Consider the following 18,872-nt stretch of genomic DNA (forward strand, 5'->3'; position numbering starts at 1 on the left):
AACGTGCAACATGAAGGAAACGACATCTTAGGCGTTTTTTGTTGTTATTGTTGTGGGCCCTGTACCTGCGTGGGTGTCTGCCTGTGAGTTCCCGTGTCTGCCTGTGTGTATCGATACCGGTGTCTATCCGTGAGTACCGGTGTGTGAGAACCTGCGTACACCCATGTACCTTTACACCCGTGCGTTTAATGTTTAATATACTCGTGCATACCCGTATGAGTCCATGCACCTGTGCACCTACGTATGTATAATACCTGTGTGTACCTCTGTGCATATGTATCTATAAATACCTGTGCACCTCGGTATGTGCCTATGTGATTCCAGAGCACCCGTGTGTATCCGTGCAGTTTTCATTTACGTTTTAATGTAAGTGCAAGTACCAATGTACCTGCCTATGTACCTGTTAGTTTCCCAAGTACCTCGGTGTGTACCTCTTGCGAACGTACCCGTGAGTAACCAAGCACCCATATGTCGAGCGTTTTCTAATCGTCACCACCCGAGCAAGCCAGCCACGATCAGCCACGCACCTGCACGTACCCACGTGTACCTATGCAGGGTACTTGCGACGCCGTGAGCATAGAGACATATAGGCCTCGGGGTTCCAAAACAATGGGGTTCGTGACTCCATGCAAAGGCGCAACGCACGGTTCAGGAACCACAACAACCACCACTGAAATATAACAACTACCACTGACTACCACCGCTCAAATAGCAATGACAATAACACGGACACCACCTGTACACAGAGCCCCCGTGGCGTTACAGTGCAGGTGAGGCGGGGCAGGCGAGGCAGGCGAGGCGAGGCAGGTGAGATGGGGATCAGGGCGAGTGGGATACCTACCGTCCTCTTCCCTCATGGGTGCAGGCACCGTGTCACGTACCGTGCCAGGTATGTGGGGTCAGCCAGGTGCGATGTCAAACATGCGCCGTAGATTTATAGATACGCGGGGCAAGTATGTCAGGTATCGGTGTCAGGCACGCGGTCAGGTATACCGTGTTTGCCTATCCGGTGTCACTACGTGAGATGAGGTGTCAGCTACTCTGCCAGATGTCAGCTGTTGTCAAGCAATGTGTCAGGTCCTGTGTCTGGTGTCGCGTCTGCCGTCAGCTACTATGCCAGTTGCCAGGTTGCTGTGTCAGCTACGGTGCCAGCTACTATGCCAAGTGTCAGCTTGCTGTGTCAGCTACGGTGCAGCTACTATGCCAAGTGTCAGCTTGCTATGTCAGCCACGGTGCCAGCTACTATGCCAAGTATCAGCTTGCTATGTCAGCCACGGTGCCAGCTGCTGCTGCTGCGTCAGGTCGTGGCTACGCGCCCCCCCCCCCGCCGTGTTGACGCGGGGCCGCTGGCGCCACCGACTCGACACTCGACCATATTATTTGCCTCGCGCATCCCCGACCCCCGTGACCTCCTGACCCCCGTGACCTATCGACCGAGTGCCCCGTGCGAGAGGAGCCTCACATCCTCGAACATGGAGCCGACGTTGGCCGTGACGAGGAGCAGTCGGGGTCCGCCGGACCGCGGCCTCCCGGATCGCTCGGCCGCCGCCATTCCACCCGGCCGCTCGTCCTCGCTCGATCGCCCCGCGTCGTCCTCGTCGTCTTCCTCGTGCTCCACCTCGTCGTCGTCGTCCTCGTCGTCCTCGTCTGCGCTAGAGTATGGAGGAGGGGGGGGTCACAGCGGCCCCACGTCGCCCGGGGTCCCGCGCATCGCGGCAGCGACCCCGTGCCGCCTCCTCCTCCTTCGGGTCTTGCGCCGAGCGCGATGACGTCAGAAGCGGGTGACGTCATCGCGTTGGGCCGCACGTGGGGGGGGGGGGTCACGCACGACGGGAGACGTCACCGAGGAGCGGCGACGCGGGTTGGCGAACGTGCGTCGTGAAGTCAACGCCGATGACGTCATGGAAATGTAGGGGGTGGGGGGGGGGCGCCAGTGGCGTGACGTCGTGTGGACGCGGGGCAGTGGTCCGAAAGGCGTGGCCTGAGTTGCGGTGACGTCACGGACCCGAGGGGAATAGAATGACGTCACGAAAAGCGCGGACTGGGGGTGAGCAGGGCTGTGTGTAATGACGTCACCGTCCAATCCACACGCTTTGCTACCCACAGATCTCACTCCACGTGGCCTCAAAGTGCACCTAGCCTGGCACAAAAGCCCGGTTGTTGGCACTCAACGAGGCTTTTGAGTACAGTCCTGTGATCTGTTGCACCGTTTGCGCTGTTTGCTTCCTCGATTGGAATCCACACAGCAGCAATCATCGCCCCCTACCGCCAAAACTTGGTGGGACCCTCGTGAAAATGAGTCCCCGGCGAAACGGGCACGTGTATAAATAAAACGTGTTATCTGCAGACTTATATATTCATCTGGAGCTGTGCGGGGCTGAGCTCTGGAAAGTTGGATTGGTGAATCGTAGGGCCCTCTCCCCGACGAATATTCCGTGGGAAAATCGTCTTTGGTTCACATTTCTGCGAGAATTATGAAGATAATTTCTGGACCCATGAATGAATGATGAGTGGAGGTCGCGTCGATTATTTGACCACGCATTTCGCTGGTCAGTGCGAGTTTGTGGAAGCGGGGGAGCACGAACGCGGGGGCATAGAAGTGAAGTACAACACTCTATTTGTTTGCACTGCCCACTGCTGCCACCACATACGGGACGTGTTGAGACCGTCAACACCTTACGGTGAACCGGGCGATCGCTTGGAATCTCTCAGAGTGCAGTGCGATCCTTGCTGTTAGAGAACGGCGCACGAAAGTAGATACCGCAGAACTACATACAGGTGGCCTCATTTACACACTGTCCCACTCCCCCATGCTACGCAGAGAAATGTTCCTCAAATGACGACAATCCAATCGATATTTGTGACTCTCTGGAATTGTTGGCACACCCAAGAGAAGAGCCAAAATGTAACCATCAACTCGCTGCAGCACTTGACCACCCAGTGTCAGAGCCTAAGCTCGCACCGCCGGCTTGGTAGCGTGAGATGTTAACCGCCTCGCCTGGTATACAGAAGGTCGTGGGTTTTATCCCAACCCTGACGCTTGCTGCTGTATATTTGGGGTTTGCGTGTCTCTCCCTGTGGTCGCGTGGATTTTTTTCAGGGTCCTCCCGATTTTTCTCTATACATTTAGAGTATTTGTCTGCTATATTCCACGTGATACGCCACTTCGTTTAGCTAACATGTGTGGCCAAGTCGATTCTAAAATAAAAGCTACAATGCTCAGTGGGGCCTTACCTGGCAAAATAAAAATAGTTCATAGTTTATTTTATAGTTTAAACTTCGAGCTGCCACCACTGCTTGCTTCAATCCCACCAATTCGGCTCCACGATGGGGTGGCACCCACCGCACCCTTGCTACGGCACTGCCCGGTTTCCGTCTCTCACGACTGGAGCCCTGGATCAGCAACCACCAGAACCTCCGCGGGCGTCAGCTTGGCACTGTGACCTCCTGACTCGCAGGCCACCCGGCACGAGGCACACACACACACAGGTGGCGGCGTGAGGTGCGGCGGATACTCTCGGCACCATTTGTGTGTTGTGTTCCTTTTCTTTTATTGGCATCACCTCTCTTGGCACATTGAGCAGAATCTCGGCGAGCGTTTCATTCATTCATCAGCCAGGTTAGGATGAGGTCGCGGGGTCATCACCAGGCCTGAGCCCCCCCCCCCCCCCGCGATCTCATCCATGGGTTTAGGATGGCGGAGTTGAACAGGGTCAGAAAAAGTGCTAGGATAAGCGGAACAATATATCCCCCCCAAACGACTACTCATAATGGAACGTCCCATTTATACTGTGGTGACCCAAGGTCTTCACGGGGGAAGGTGGGAGGGGGTGGGTGAAAGGGGGGCAGCAGTCGCGTAGCATCGGGGGGCTGTAGGGGGATGCTGGACGTGAGTGGAATTAATCGGCGGTGCGCAAACCGGGGATGGGCTATAGATGAGTCCACGATTTTTAAGCTGAATGCCAAAATAGAATCCGGTAAAAATCCCAGCAGACTTTGGGGAAATTCCGGACGGCCGCGAAAGAAGGAATCTTTTATCGGACTGATCTAGAAACCACGGCGCCGGTGGCGGTAGCACCAATGAGCACACACGTCACACGACGAGCTCCGTCATGAAGCGAAAAAAATCAGAAATTGTCGTTAAAAATTGTGCAATGCGGCAAATCCGAAAGTCATCTCTCAGAGCCGAAAGTGCGAAAGATAGAAGCAGGTTGAGTAGTCACCCGTTCCGTTCCACGTTTAACATTTGTTTAAAGTTTAACTATGAGTGTGTTATGCCCCCCCGACCCCCAAATAGTTGTATGCCCCCCCTCTAAACAAGGTCACCCTATAGGCTTGGTGGGGGCGTGGGGGGAGGGGGACCTGGAGGCACTGTCTACCTGGGGGCCCCTTGGGCCTACCGAGGTCCTAAAGGCTTGGAAACTCCTCTGAGTGCCCTCTCGGAACCCCCAGAGAGGCCCATCGACCCTCCGTGGGCCCTCTAGGCTCCTACAGGGCCCACGGAGGGATCGCGGGAGCACACCCAGCCTCCCATAGAGGGGCCACGCAACCCGAGGGCTCATCCGCTGACCCCAAAAATCCACCTCGTGACCCTCCGGGGGGCTGACTGGGACTGCGAGATGCCGGTCAGGGTCAAGGGCTGAGGGCGGGGTCTTCGGGGGTAGACTTTCCCGTGAGGTCACCCAGGGGGAAAGACGAGGGGTCCCAGGGCGCGGGGCCGTTAGTGAGAAGACTCGGATTGTTCTGGTTGGCCCCCCCGCCCGTGATGAGGAGACTGTATCTCTCCTGCTGCCGCTCCCGGTAGCTGTCTTTCACGCGTCCACGTTTCAGCTGTCCGTCCCTGTGCACCCGAGACAATGACAACAACGACAACAATGACAATGCTGCCCGGGTGTCATGCTTACCGCACTGGGCCTCCTGCCACGATGGTTGTTAAACTTGGGCTTTTCCCATTATCGGTAGCCATGAGGTCACTTGGTCACATTATAGTTCAGGCTAGAGGTAAAATGCTAAGTCAGGCCAGAGGTCACATTATTGGTCAGACTAGAGGTGAGGTTATAGATCGACTACGAGTCAGGTGACGGGTTAGACGACAGGTCGGGCGATAGGTCAGGTGAGCCATGATGGTGAACCCTGGGCTCGGGCTGCCCTCACCAGATGAGGTCGACGAGGCCTCCCTGCCGCGCGATCTCCGCCTTCACGCGATTCGCAAACACGACCGCCTCCTCTCCCTCCTGCACAACCGCACAGAGAAAAACGATCCCCCGTATGGCCTTTACAGACTGTTGGGGCAAGCGCTGTTAGCGCACCTATAAAGGCAACCACACACACACACACAGCCCCACGCACACACAACCTGGTGTGCACTCTTTTTTTGTTCGCTTACGACTGTGTACGTGTCCACCACCGGCGTGTGCGTCCACCGCTGACAACGCACAGTCAGCTGGAGGCGTCCACCCCTCTCGGCCCCCCGCGGGGGCGACTCACCTGGCGCGTCATGGGCGGCAGGTACCACACGTTGCACACGATGGCCCAGCTCGTCATCATGCGCAGCAGGTAGCTCACCATCCCGTACTTGCTGCTGTTCCAGAACGCGTCCCCAAACTGGGGGTCATACTGGGGAGACCGGCGGGGGGGGGGGGCAAGAAGGAAGGGAGGGAGGGAGGGAGGGAGGGAGGGAGGGAGGGAGGGAGGGAGGGAGGGAGGGAGGGAGGGAGGGAGAGAGGGAGGGAGGGGGGAGTACAGAGGGCGAAACTGAAGTTAGCTTCGGTCTGGGGTCTGTGGGTAGAGGTAGGTGTTTCAAGGGTTCAGGGTTAAGGGCTCAGGGGTTAGAGGTTAAAGGATTGGGTTTTATACCTGGAGGTGGAGGAGGTTTGGGGATAGTGTCCAGAGTGGAGTTCAGGGGTCAGGTTTATGGTGGAGGATTAGGTATAGAGGTTAGATGTTAGGGTCTTGGGAGTTAGGAGTCAAGGTTAGGGTTGAGGATCAAAGGTTAAAGATGAGGGTTTATGGTCTAGGGGCGAGGGGTTAATGGTTAGGGCTCGGGATTAGGGGATAGCGTTTAGTAGTTTGGACCTAGGTGTTCGGTTCAGAATAGCGCGTCTGCTCAGGGTTAATGGTTCAGGGTTTGAGGTGAAGATTTTGGGTTATGTTATATGGGATAGAGGATAATGGTAAGAAGTTAGGGTTTAGGGACTAGGGGATAGCGGTTTCATGTTCGGGTCTAGGGGTTAGGGCAAAGTGTCTATGGGTCTATAAATTGGAGGCTATGGGTAAGGGTCTATGGACTCGTGCGAGGGTGACGGTTAGGGTCTGTGGCCGAGTGCGAGGGGCTGCGGTTACCAGTAGTCTGAGCGCTACGTAAAGTGGTTAGGGGTAGGGTTGGGTTCCGGGGGATGCTCCTGACTGAAGTGAGGAGACATGTGAGCCCCACCTTGATCGCGACGGGGTATATGATCCCCCCAATCTCAAAGCTGCCCTTCTTGAACATCATCACTGACGTGTTGTTAATGCAGGTTCCTGCAGCAGCAGCATACAGAGTACACACAGTATGCACACACGGCACACACAGTACACACACCGTATATGTAAAGAGGTGATGGTTGTGTAAGGGACGGGCTTAGGGAGAGGTGCGGGGTGGTGAAGGGGGGGTCAGGTGAGGGGTTTGTGAGGGACGGGATGAGGGGGGGTGAGAGGGGGTGGGGTGAGGGGGGGTGAGAGGGGGTGGGGGGGTGGGGTGAGAGGGGGTGGGGGTGAGGGGGGTGGGGGTGAGGGGTGGGGGTGCACCTCACCCTCAGGGAAGATGAGAATCGGAAGTTTCACTTTGGCTGCCACGTGTTCCATGAGCCTGGGGGTGGGAGGGTGGACAGAGGGGGGGGGGCAGTGAAGCGGAGGGGGGGGGGAGGTCAGTGAGGGAGGGGGGGCGGTGAGGGTGGGATGGGGGGCAGTGAGGGTGGGGGGTGTCAGTAAGGCGAGGGGGGTTGCAGTAAAGGAGGCAGTGTGGTGGGGCAGCCGTGAGTGCGCATTACCATAGTGACGAAGTGCGTGTTGCCACGGCGACGGGGTCTGCGCTCACCTCTGGGTGACGATGTGGCGGTCCTTCATCTCGGACCTCTCGAACCAGACGTGGAAGCAGGCGCGCTGCATAGCTCTCTGCATCACCCCCAGCAGGCCCCCGTGCACCTGGCCAACCTGCACGGGGCAGGGGGAGCAGGTCAATAAGTAGGGGTGGGATCAGTGAGGGAGCAGAGAGGGAGCAGGGAGGGAGCTGGGAGGGATCAGGGAGGGAGTAGGGAGGGAGGAGGGAGGGAGCAGGGAGGGAGCTGGGAGGGATCAGGGAGGGAGTAGGGAGGGAGCTGGAAGGGAGCTGGGAGGGATCAGGGAGGGAGCAGGGTGGGATCAGGGAGGGAGTAGGGAGAGAGCTGGGAGGGAGGAGGGAGGGAGCAGGGAGGGAGCAGGGTGGGATCAGTGAGGGAGCTGGGAGGGAGCAGGGAGGGATCAGGGTGGTAGTCACCATGGCGTAGCACCCGTCAGCAGCGAGCACCACGACGTCGATTGGGGAAGTATGATTCGCCACGCAGATGCCCCCCTTCCGGGGTCGATTCTCCCTGGGGGGCGGGGGAAGAGGGGGGTGAGGGTACAGGTGAGCAGACAAGCGCACAGGTGAGTGTGATCTTGAGCGTTCAAGTGACTGTAAAGGTGAAGTGAGTTGGTGAGTGTTGGTGAGTGCTGGTGAGTGCTGGTGAGTTGTGGGGAGCGGTAGTGTAGCGGTAAGCGCGCTGCGCTACGAATTCGACATCCCGCGTTCGAGTCCCGCTCACGGCAAACACACCGGTGACGGTTATGTGAAACGGTCCTGGACGTCCCCTAGGTCGACTCAGCCTCAAATGAGTGCCTGGTGCGGTGTGTAAACATCGCCACTAGGGAGACAAAAGCGGCCGGTGGTGGTGCTGGCCACCCAACCCCTCGTGTGCCGTGTCGGCCTTCATAGGTGCTCGCTAACGACACTTGCCCCAACAGTCTGTTCAGGCTATACGGGGGATCGTTGTCTTTGTAGTGGTGAGTGCTGGTGATGGGTGAGGAGTGGCCCTCACGTGTTGTGGTAGTGCACCACGCCGCTCAGGCCACGCAGGCAGATGCGGTAGGCAGTGAGGTGGATACTCTCACTCAGCCACTCCTTCACCCTGCACGCACACACACAGACAAAGATCCCCCGGGTAGCCTTGACAGATTGTGGGATCACCTATGAAGGCCGGCACGGCACACGAGGGGGTGGTGGTGATGGTTGTGATGATAGTGATAGTGGTGATGATGATGGTGGTGATGGTGCTAATGATGGTGATGGTACTGAAGATGGTGGTGATGGTTTTCATGGTGATGGTACTGAAAATGGTGGTGGGGGTGATGGTGGTGATAGTGGGGGTGATGGTGGTGGTGATGGTAGGGGTGATGATGGTGGTGATGGTGGTGGTGATGGTGGTAGTGATGGTGGGGGTGATGGTGGGGGTGATGGTGGGGGTGATGATGGTGGTGATGGTGGTGGTGGTGGTGGTGATGGTGGTGATGGTGGTGGTGATGGTGGTGGTGATGGTGGTGGTGATGGTGGGGGTGATGGTGGTGGTGATAGTGGTGGTGATGGTGGGGGTGATGGTAGGGGTGATGATGGTGGTGGTGATGGTGGTGGTGATGGTAGGGGTGATGATGGTAGGGGTGATGATGGTGGTGATGGTGGTGATGGTGGTGGTGATGGTGGTGGTGATGGTGGTGGTGATGGTGGGGGTGATGGTGGGGGTGATGGTGGGGGTGATGGTGGTGGTGATGGTGGTGGTGATGGTGGAGGTGATGGTGGTGGTGATGGTGGTGGTGATGGTAGGGGTGATGGTAGGGGTGATGATGGTGGTGATGGTGGTGGTGGTGGTGATGGTGGTGGTGATGGTGGTGGTGATGGTGGGGGTGATGGTGGTGGTGATGGTGGTGGTGATGGTGATGGTGGTGGTGATGGTGGTGGTGTGTACCTGTTCTGGGGAAGGAAACCAACAGCTGAGGCTCCCACGACAAGCCACCCGATACCCAGTGAAGCCAGGCTCACCCTGCAACACACACCATCAATACCATCAACATCATCACCAGCGACATCGACGTCATCATGATCATTCACATGGACGTCACTGCCCTCAGCGCCCTCGCGCCCCCGAATGTGACCGGTCCGAGTTCGCGTGCCGTCCCTCCGCTGCAGGTGACGCTGCTGCGGTCTGCGTGTGGAGGTGTGCCTGTGTGTGCCTGTGTGTGTGTACGTGTGCCTGTGTGTGTACGTGTGTGTGCGTGTAGTGTAGCGGTATCGAACCCGGCGACCCGAGTTCGATTCCTGCTCACGGCCAAAACCAGTGACGATGAGCTGATCCGGTCCTGGGCCTCCCCTCGGTCGAATCAGCCTCAAATGAGGACCTGGTGCGATGTGTAAAGACAAAGGCGGCCGGGCGTGGTGTTGACCACGCTCCCTCAGCACCTGCCCCAAACAGTCTATAAAGGCTACACTGGAGATCGTTGTCTTTGTACTGTTTGTTGCTATAACGCCTGTAAGAAAAAGAGCTTTGTAGCTCATCGGATTCCTCCAGGATGAATGCTGTGTATTCTGACGACAAGCCCCGCAGCAATACAACAGCGTGACAGCACCCAGCGTCACGTGGTCACCACACGGCCTGGACGCGTGGTGGGGCACACGGCCTCTCTTCTGCATCGTGGCCTCTGTGACCTGGGGGGAGTGGGGGGGGCTGATGATGGTGTGTTGGGGGGCCATACCAAACATGTTGACAACCATGAGGTTGGAGAGATGGGTGGGTGGGAGGGATATTGAGAGCAGAGAGGGGAGAAGACGAGTTAGAGAGAGGGGAGATTGGGGGCAAAAGGAGAGGGTTGAGGGGGCTGGGAGAGGGAGGGGAGGGGCAGGGAGAAGGGAGGGGGAGTAACTCTGTCCTCGTGGTGATGTCGCAATCCCTGGCAGCATTGAGGGGAAAAATCTGGTGACGGATTTAGATGGAGGGGTGGAAAGGGGGAGGTGGAAACAGAGGGGGGCTCTCGTACCACGCGCATGAGTGGAGTGGGCGTGTGGTGTGTGTGGTGTGTGTGTGTGGTGTTTATGTGCGCTGAATATAAACACCACACACACACACCAACAACAACAGCAACAACCGCCATTCGCCACTTAAGTGGGGGTTGACGTTACCACGGCCCTTGTGCCAGGCTGGGTGCACACACCGCACGAACACACAACGCCATTAACAGAACGTCGGCTTCGAGGGCACCTATTGAGGCTGGCACAGCGCACGAGGGAGTGGCGGTTGGCGTACCGCCTTTGTTTCCCCCAAGCTGATGTTTACGCGTGGAATACTCAGTGCGAAGGGCCCAGGATCGGTTTATCAGATATGCGTCACTCGAGTCGCCAGGTCCGTAGCACGGCGCGCTAACCGCTGCTCCACCGCTCCCCCCCCCCAAACATGCAGACACACGCGCACGCACACACGTGCGTCACACCTGGCATTACTCGTGTCACGGGGACCCACGTTCTTTCTCCACGTGGTTCGGGACGGGGGCCATGGGGGATCATGGTGGTTTGTGGGAGGCGCGGGGGGGTGGCTATACCTGTCCCTGTAGCCCCCCCTCCTCTCTACTCCCTCCATCTCAGATCCCCAATCTCTGACCCCCCCCCCACCCATTCATGTATCCTCTCTACTTATCTCTATCCACACCTGCCCCCCCCCCCTGCTCCTCTCCCCACCCCCCTCTGCGCTCACCTATGGGATGACCTATTCCTCCAGCACCGCGTGTCGCCACCCTGCTCCCCCTCCAATCCCTATTGCCCTATCGCCTTTCCAGTCCCCTCTCGCATTCGCTACCTCTGCACCCCACGTACCCTGACCCCTACCCTCCTCACGCCCCCTCCCCCACCGCGGCCGCAATTCACGCGCATGGGGATCAAGTAACGAGCCAGCACTCCGTGTCCCAATCCCTGCTCCCCCAATCCCTCCACCTCCTCTCCCTGCTACCCCAATCCCTGCTCCCCCATCCCTCCAGCCCTCTCCCTCCTACCCCAATCCCTGCTACCCCAATCGCTGCTCCCCAATCCCTCCACCCCCTCTCCCCGCTACCCGCCACTCACCACACGCGCAATGAGGATGCACTCCGAGCCTCCATTATCGTCCCCCCCCGCCCCTTCCTCGTCTCCCATGAAAGATCCCGTGACGGTGTTGGCCAGCGGAGACCCATTGTCCGCCAGCGTCACGTCCGGATTTTGCCAAATGTGAAAAATGACTCCGCTGGATTACACAGAGCGAGCATCGCCCCCCTCCCCCCACTACTGTGGAAACCTGGCAGGACCCTCCTGACGATAGAGTCATGAGACTCAGCGAGGCTTTCCTGTATGTACGTTGATACTTCATTCGCGCCGTACATAGCCAACTGTGATAATTGTCGGGTAATCAAGCATCATAATAATATAATCTACACCCACCCCCTCCTCCCCCACCCTCCCCCCCACATTACACCCCCTTCTCCTGTAGTAGCGCACCGGCACGCCTCGCCCTCCGTCCCCCTGCTCGCCCCCCCCCACTCACCTGACAGGCAGGAGGATAAAGTAGCGCACCAGCACGCCGAGCCCCCACACGGCCGTGAGCTTGGCGCTCACGTGGGAGAAGTCGCAGTTGGTGCGCGTCAGCAGGTTCCACGACTCCAGCTCCTCGGCCGAGAAGCGCTGCGTCACGTCGTCCTCCACGATGGCCTCCAGGCCGCGGCGAGCGAACCACATCGCGTCGGACATCGTGAACTCGCCCGCCGCCGTGGCGGGGGCGTTCATGGTCGGCGGGGGGGAGTGGGTCGCGGCCCCCCCCCTCCTCGTCCCCCGCGGGAGCCCCCCCCCGGCACACCGGCTCCTCGTCGTAGTCGTCCCGCAAGCGGCTCACCTCCTCCTCGAGGTTGGAGGACGACTCCCGCTTGATGAGCCCTGCGCGGCCGAGAGGGATTGCAGCTGTGGGATTCAGCCTCTGCTTGAACCAATGGAACAACTTCCAAAGTGTTATTTTATTGTAATAGGTAAGGCCCCACTGAGCTATATTGCTCGTTGTTTTTTTAATCAAAAGCGACCTGGCTATCACAAACGGTCGCTCAACGAAGTGACTGCTTTCATCATTCCGTGGGAATTCATCGCGGCAGTCAATTACTCTCAACACGCGATTCAATAAACTCACAGAAACCCATACAGACTCATAGAAACCCATACAGACCCACAAAGACCCATACAGACTCATAGAGACCCATACAGACCCACAAAGACCCATACAGACTCATAGAAACCCATACAGACCCACAGAGACCCATACAGATTCATAGAGACCCATACAGACCCACAAAGACCCATACATACTCATAGAGACCCATACAGACCCACAAAGACCCATACAGACTCATAGAGACCCATACAGACCCACAGAGACCCATACTCACAGAGACCCACACAGACCCACAGAGACCCATACAGACCCACAAAGACCCATACAGACCCACAGAGACCCATACAAACCCACAGAGACCCATACTCACAGAGACCCACAGAGACCCATACAACCCCACAGAGACCCATACTCACAGAGACGCACACAAACCCACAGAGATCCATACCAAAGCTCAACTATACATTTTTATTCTACCAGTTAAGGCCAGACAAAGCTTTCGGCTTCTTATTCAGAAGCGACCTGGCCATCACTAACGACCACTCAACGAAGTGGCTGATATCACGTGGACATTTACTGCGGCCAAATACTCTGAATGCTGGTGAACTGCCAGATGTTCAGGGGCAAGGACCCTTTCTCATTAATATTCGTGGCCCGGGCTTGACGTAAATGTATAAATATAATGAACGATGCGGCATGATCATCAACGTCGCTGTGCAGAATATAAATAACGAAGTCAACGATCAGAGAGACAATTTGCCTCCTTCACAAAGATTCTCCCCCTCCAATGCCCGGAGGGGCGGTGGCGGCCACTGGGGGAGTTGGGGGTAGAAGCGAAGAGGGGGCAGGGGGGGTGAAAGGAGGGTGGTTGGGGGTAAGGTGGGGAGCAGTCACGTGACGCACCGCTGGGACTCGTCTTGTAGAACGACTGGAGTCGCTCACGGCGGCCCCGCTCCATGCGACACGTGGCCCACTGCACGACACACGCAGCACGTGTCACACAGTGCTGACAGAGAGCATACCACAAATACAGCTCCAAGGAATACACCTGAGGTTACACCTGCAAGAGAGTACACCTACAAGAGATTACACCTAAAATACCTCTAAAATATTACACCTGAGATGACACCTGCATGGGATGACACAAGAGATTACACCTGCTATTATATTAGCAAGATATTGCACCTGAGATGACACCTGCATGGGATGACACCTGAGATTACACATGCAAGAGAGTATACCTGGAATTGATTCGACCTTCAAGCGATTACATCTGAGATAACACCTGTAAGCGATTACACCTGGGATTACACTTGCATGGCAAGTGTGTCGTTGTACGTGTGTGGTGTGTGTGGTGTGTGTGTGGATGTGGTGTGCAGTTTGTGTGGAGTGCATAAAGTTTCCGTGTTGGTGTGGCGCGTCTTTGTGTCTTTGTGTGTCTTATGTGTATGTACAGCATTGTGTTTATTCGCGATGCAGTGTGTGCGTGTGATATAATCATGTTGTGAGTACGTAGTGTGTGTATGGGAAAATTAGTTTAAAAAACAGATTAGCAATCTGCAGGGTGTACAAAGTTCCTTGGAGCGTGTCGTGACGGGCACCCGCAAGGTCCCACCATGCCTCGCAAACACATCGCCCAGCCGCACTCATCACCCACCTACACGAAGCTTCGCTCGCCACACACGAACCACCGACACCTTTGCCGATCTCGTCCAGCAGCACGCGACACTCCCCGCCGCTCATCCTCGCAGCGGCGCTTGCAGAATGCGCCTCTGCGGCCGTCTGGAACGCTCTGCCTTCCGATACGAGGAAGCTGTGTGCACTTTTACATCTAAATTGAAAACTAATTTCTCTCGAACTGCTTCTTGCGTTTCGTTTGTTGCCCTTTCCCCGCTACCTCCGATTAGCGCGGTTGGCTACGTACGGCGCGAAAGAAGTGCAACACACACACGCGTGCGGTGTCACTATCTTGTTAATGTATGTGCGGAGTGAGTGTTTACGTGATGTCCGTCTGTGTGTGTGTAGTAATAGTGTGTATACAGGTGGAGCGGTAGTGCAGGGAGTGGGAGGCAAGGTGGGGGGGGGCAGTGGGGGGCAGACATCACCTGGAAGAGTCGCAGCAGGTTTTTCATGTACACCTTCCTGAGGCCCAGAGAAAATCCCAGCGTCGAGGGAACAACCACCAGTCCCAGCAGCCACGCCATGCCGGCAGAGAGGACCCCCCCACCCAGGGACAGGGCCCCCCCAACCAGGGCCAATAGACCTCCGGGCATCGCGAACCCCTGGGAGAGAAAGCGGAGGGCGAGGGAGACGCGGGGAGAGGGATGCCGAGGGCGAGACTGACAGGGAGAGACAGAGAGCGAGAGAGATGCAGATAAATATGGGGGGGGGGGGGTAGAGACAAGCAGAGGGAAGATAGAAGAGAGGGGGTGCAAGAGAGACAGAGAGAGAGACAGAGAGAGAGACAGAGAGAGAGACAGGGAGAGAGACAGGGAGAGAGAGAAGGGGAGGGACAGAAAGACACGCACACACACACACAGCCCCAACACACACAGCCCACACACACAGCCCTCACACACAGTACACAGTCCACACACACAGAGAGAGAGTTCGAGAGGAGGGCGGGGCGAGCGGGGAGAGAAGCGGAGAGGACAAAAGTCACCACCAGACCCCGGGCAGTGCTCCAACAGAGCTCCCCTCCTGAAACACTCACACAGTACACACACACAGTACACACACAGTACACACACACACAGTACACACAGTACACACACACAGTAGACACACACACACAGTACACACACACACACACCGTACACACACACAGTACACACACACAGTACATACACAGTACACACAGTACACACACACACACAGTACACACACAGTACACACACGCACGTACACTACACACAGTACACACACACACACGCACACACACGTAAACACACACGTACACACACACACTCTCACACACACAGTACACACACACACGTATACACACGTACACACACACACGTACACACATACACACGTACACACACACAGTACACACACAGTACACACACACACGTACACACACACGTGCACACAGTACACACACACACTCACACACACAGAGTACACACACACACGTACACACACACGTGCACACAGTACACACACACACTCACACACACACACGTACACACACACGTGCACACAGTACACACACACGTACACACACACAGCACACACACAGTACACACACACAGTACACACAGTACATACACAGTACACACACACAGTACACACACGCACGTACACTACACACAGTGCACACACACACACGCACACACACACGTAAACACACACGTACACACACACACTCACACACACACAGTACACACACACACACGTATACACACGTACACACACACACGTACACACACACACTCACACACACACACGTACACACACACAGTACACACACAGTACACACAGTACACACACACACGTACACACACACGTGCACACAGTACACACTCAGTACACACACACTACACACACACACGTACACACACACACGTACACACACACAGTACACACGCACACAGTACACACACACACGTACACACTCACACATACACAGTACACACACATTTGGTACACACACACACACAGTACACACACTAGCACACTCACACACACACGTACACACACAGTACACACACACACAGTACACACACACACAGTACACACACGTATACACACACATACACACGCACTCACGCGCGTGTGCACACGGCTCCAGTTGGCCACTCGCCGCGTTCCGCGCCGGGCCGCTCCGTCGGGCGTCTGTCGCGGCTTGCGGGGTGGGGGGTGAAGAGGGGTGGGGGGGTGAAGAGGGGTGGGGGGGTGACGAGGGGTGGGGGGGGTGACGAGGGGTGGGGGGTGACGAGGGTTGGGGGTGACGAGGGGTGGGGGGTGACGAGGGGTGGGGGATGAGGGAGTGGGTTAGGGGTGAGCGCGGGGTGACGGGTTCCCGGGCTGGTGAGTGGGTGGTGGGTGAGGGCACGTGGATGGGGGTGGGAATCGGGGGTGCTTGCTGGGTGCGTAGTGTGTGTCAGTGTGTGTGTGTCAGTGTGTGTGTGTCAGTGTGTGTGTGTCAGTGTGTGAGTGTGTGTGTGTTAGTGTGTGTGTATCAGTGTGTGTGTGTGTCAGTGTGTGTGTCAGTGTGTGTGTGTCAGTGTGTGAGTGTGTGTGTCAGTGTGTGTGTGTGTCAGTGTGTGTGTGTCAGTGTGTGTGTGTCAGTGTGTGTGTGTCAGTGTGTCAGTGTGTGTGAGTGTGTGTGTTAGTGTGTGTATGCCGGGCCGGGCTTCATAGGTGCGAGCTAATAACCCTTGCCCCAAGAGTCTGTTAAAGGCTATACGGGGGATCTTTGTCTTTGTGTATCACAGTGGGAGCGGTAGTGGAGTGGTTAACGCGCTTCGCTCCTGACCTGGTGACGCAAGTTCGATTCCCGCTCACGGCTAACATCGGTGACGATTATCTCAACCGGTTCTGTGTGTCCCCTAGGTCGACTCAGCCTCAACTGAGTACCTGGTGCGGTGCGTAAAAAAACGCCACTGGGGAGACAAAGGCGGCCGGGCGTGGTGTTGGCCACCCACCCCCTCGTGTGCCGTGCCGGCCTTCATAGGTGCTCGCTAACAGCACTTGTCCCAACAGTCTGTTAAGGCTATACGGGGGATCTTTGTCTTTGTTGTTGTTCGCAGCGTGGAGCGCACAGGTGGTGACTGTCAGTCATCTCAGTCGGTCATCCCGGAACAGGGGACAATACGTCTGGTGCTGCTGCGTTGGCAGTGGTGTGCAAGCACAGATAACGACTCAACACGTTCGCCAATAACAACGCTGTGACCTTTAACGTAAACATCAATGTAATCGGCGACGTTTCATGACCATGGCCCTTTTCAACATAGCGAGTCAATGCCCACTGGGCCTGCCCCGTGACCTGCTCCCGTCAGCGAGCTGTCGGTACTTCACGTGACACCTCAAAGTAGCACCTAGCCTGGAGTGGTCAATGCGTGTGCCAGGCGGCGGGGTTGGTAGCGCGTGCGTTGACGGGGTGTGTAGGGAGCGGTGGTGGAGCGGTTAGCATGCTACGCTACGATCCCGGCGTTGCGAGTTCGATTCCCGCTCAAGGCCAACACCAGTTGCGAGTATTTGAACCTGTCCTGGGCCTCCCCTAGGTCGACTTAAACGTGTACCTGGCACGATGCGTAAATATCGCCACTGGGGAGACAAAGGCGGTCGAGCGTGGTGCTGGCCACCCACCCCCTCGTGTACCGTCCCAAGGTGGTACTCGCTCACTGCACTTGCCCCAACAGTCTGTTAAGGCTACACGGGGGATCTTTGTCTTTGAAGGGGTGTGTGTAGGGTGCAGGGTGCAGTGTGCACGCCATGGGAGCTGATGTGGCACGGGTCCCCTCCCCCTCCTACCCTGGCCCCCCGCCCCTATCGCCCCATCCCATTTATAGCGACCCTGGGTAGTCGGATAGGACAGACACGTGTCACGTTTCACGACTCGGTTCATTGCGTCTGCATGGGTCTCGTTGGGTTTGAATGGGTCTACAAAGGTTTGACATGGACTGGGTGGGCCTCAGTATGTCCGATTAAACATGTGTGGGTCTGATTTTCGTCTGGCAAGGTCTGAGTGTGTTTGGATAAGTCTGATTGGGTCTGGATGGATTTCCATGGGTCTACATGGGTCTGGGTGGGTTAATGTGGATCTGGGTGGGTTTATATGGGTCTGGGTGGGTTCATGAGGGTCTGGGTGGGTTCATATGGGTCTGGGTGGGTTCATATGGGTCTGGGTGGGGTTATATGGGTCTGGGTGGGTTTATATGGGTCTGGGTGGGTTTATATGGGTCTGGGTGGCTTTTTTGCATCTGGGTGGCTTTTTTGGGTCTGGGTCGGTCTGATAAGGCGGCCGGATCTGGGTGGGTCTGGGTGGGTCTCCACTCGTTCGTGCCCTTCTCACTCGAGGCAGCTCGCGACGTCTGCAGCTGCAGTAAAGGTTACGCAATCGCCTCCCCGCCCTCTCCTGCTACCACGGGGACAACGGGTCAAAGGTCGGGGTTTGTGATGTGGAGGGGGGCGCCCCACGTCCTGGGTCCACGTCACTGCGTGGGGATTCCCTCCCTTACTGTTGTGTTGTCATTGAGTTATTTTGTTGTTGTGTTGTTTCCCGTGTTCTTTGTTGCGTTGTTGTTGTGTTGTTTGTTGATGTGTTGTTTGCTGGGCTGTTATGTTATCTTTTTGCTGTGTTGTTTTTATGTTATTGTGTTGGTGTTTGTTTTGTTGTTACATTGTTGTGTTTGTTTTGTCGGTGTATTTGCGTTGTTGTTGTTGTTGTTTGTTGTACGGCCCACTGAAGTGGATTACGCAGAGCTACCTCTGGGAGTGACTTCTGGTCCACCCACAGGAGGAGGCAGCACTGCCCCACCCGCTCTGCCGGAGTGACGTGCGTCACGTGACGGTCACCCCCCCCCCCCCCCCGTTTTAATTCTCAGAGCTGAAAGTCCAAGCAAATCAAGTAGAGAACGATATTGTACGTGATGAGCATTGTGAGTCTGTGGATCTCTGTGTGAGTCTGTGGGTCTGTGTGAGTCT

General features: G+C 56.6%; 1 protein-coding gene across 1 annotated transcript; it reads right to left on the minus strand.

The window, feature by feature from the left end:
- Positions 1-3,534: 3,534 nt before the first annotated feature.
- On the minus strand, positions 3,535-16,070 carry LOC144717538 (glycerol-3-phosphate acyltransferase 3-like). Its single transcript, XM_078592934.1, is given in 14 exon segments — positions 3,535-4,840; positions 5,155-5,234; positions 5,488-5,616; positions 6,434-6,519; positions 6,792-6,847; positions 7,076-7,191; positions 7,514-7,607; positions 8,094-8,183; positions 9,015-9,089; positions 11,610-11,872; positions 11,874-11,995; positions 13,125-13,194; positions 14,327-14,503; positions 15,993-16,070. Coding segments are annotated over 13 exon segments (1,557 nt in total). The 5' UTR covers positions 14,495-14,503; positions 15,993-16,070; the 3' UTR covers positions 3,535-4,632.
- Positions 16,071-18,872: the final 2,802 nt, after the last annotated feature.

This window comes from Lampetra planeri, chromosome 4, assembly GCF_965212315.1.
Source record: "Lampetra planeri chromosome 4, kcLamPlan1.2.h2, whole genome shotgun sequence".
In the NCBI taxonomy this organism is placed as follows: Eukaryota; Metazoa; Chordata; class Hyperoartia; order Petromyzontiformes; family Petromyzontidae; genus Lampetra; species Lampetra planeri.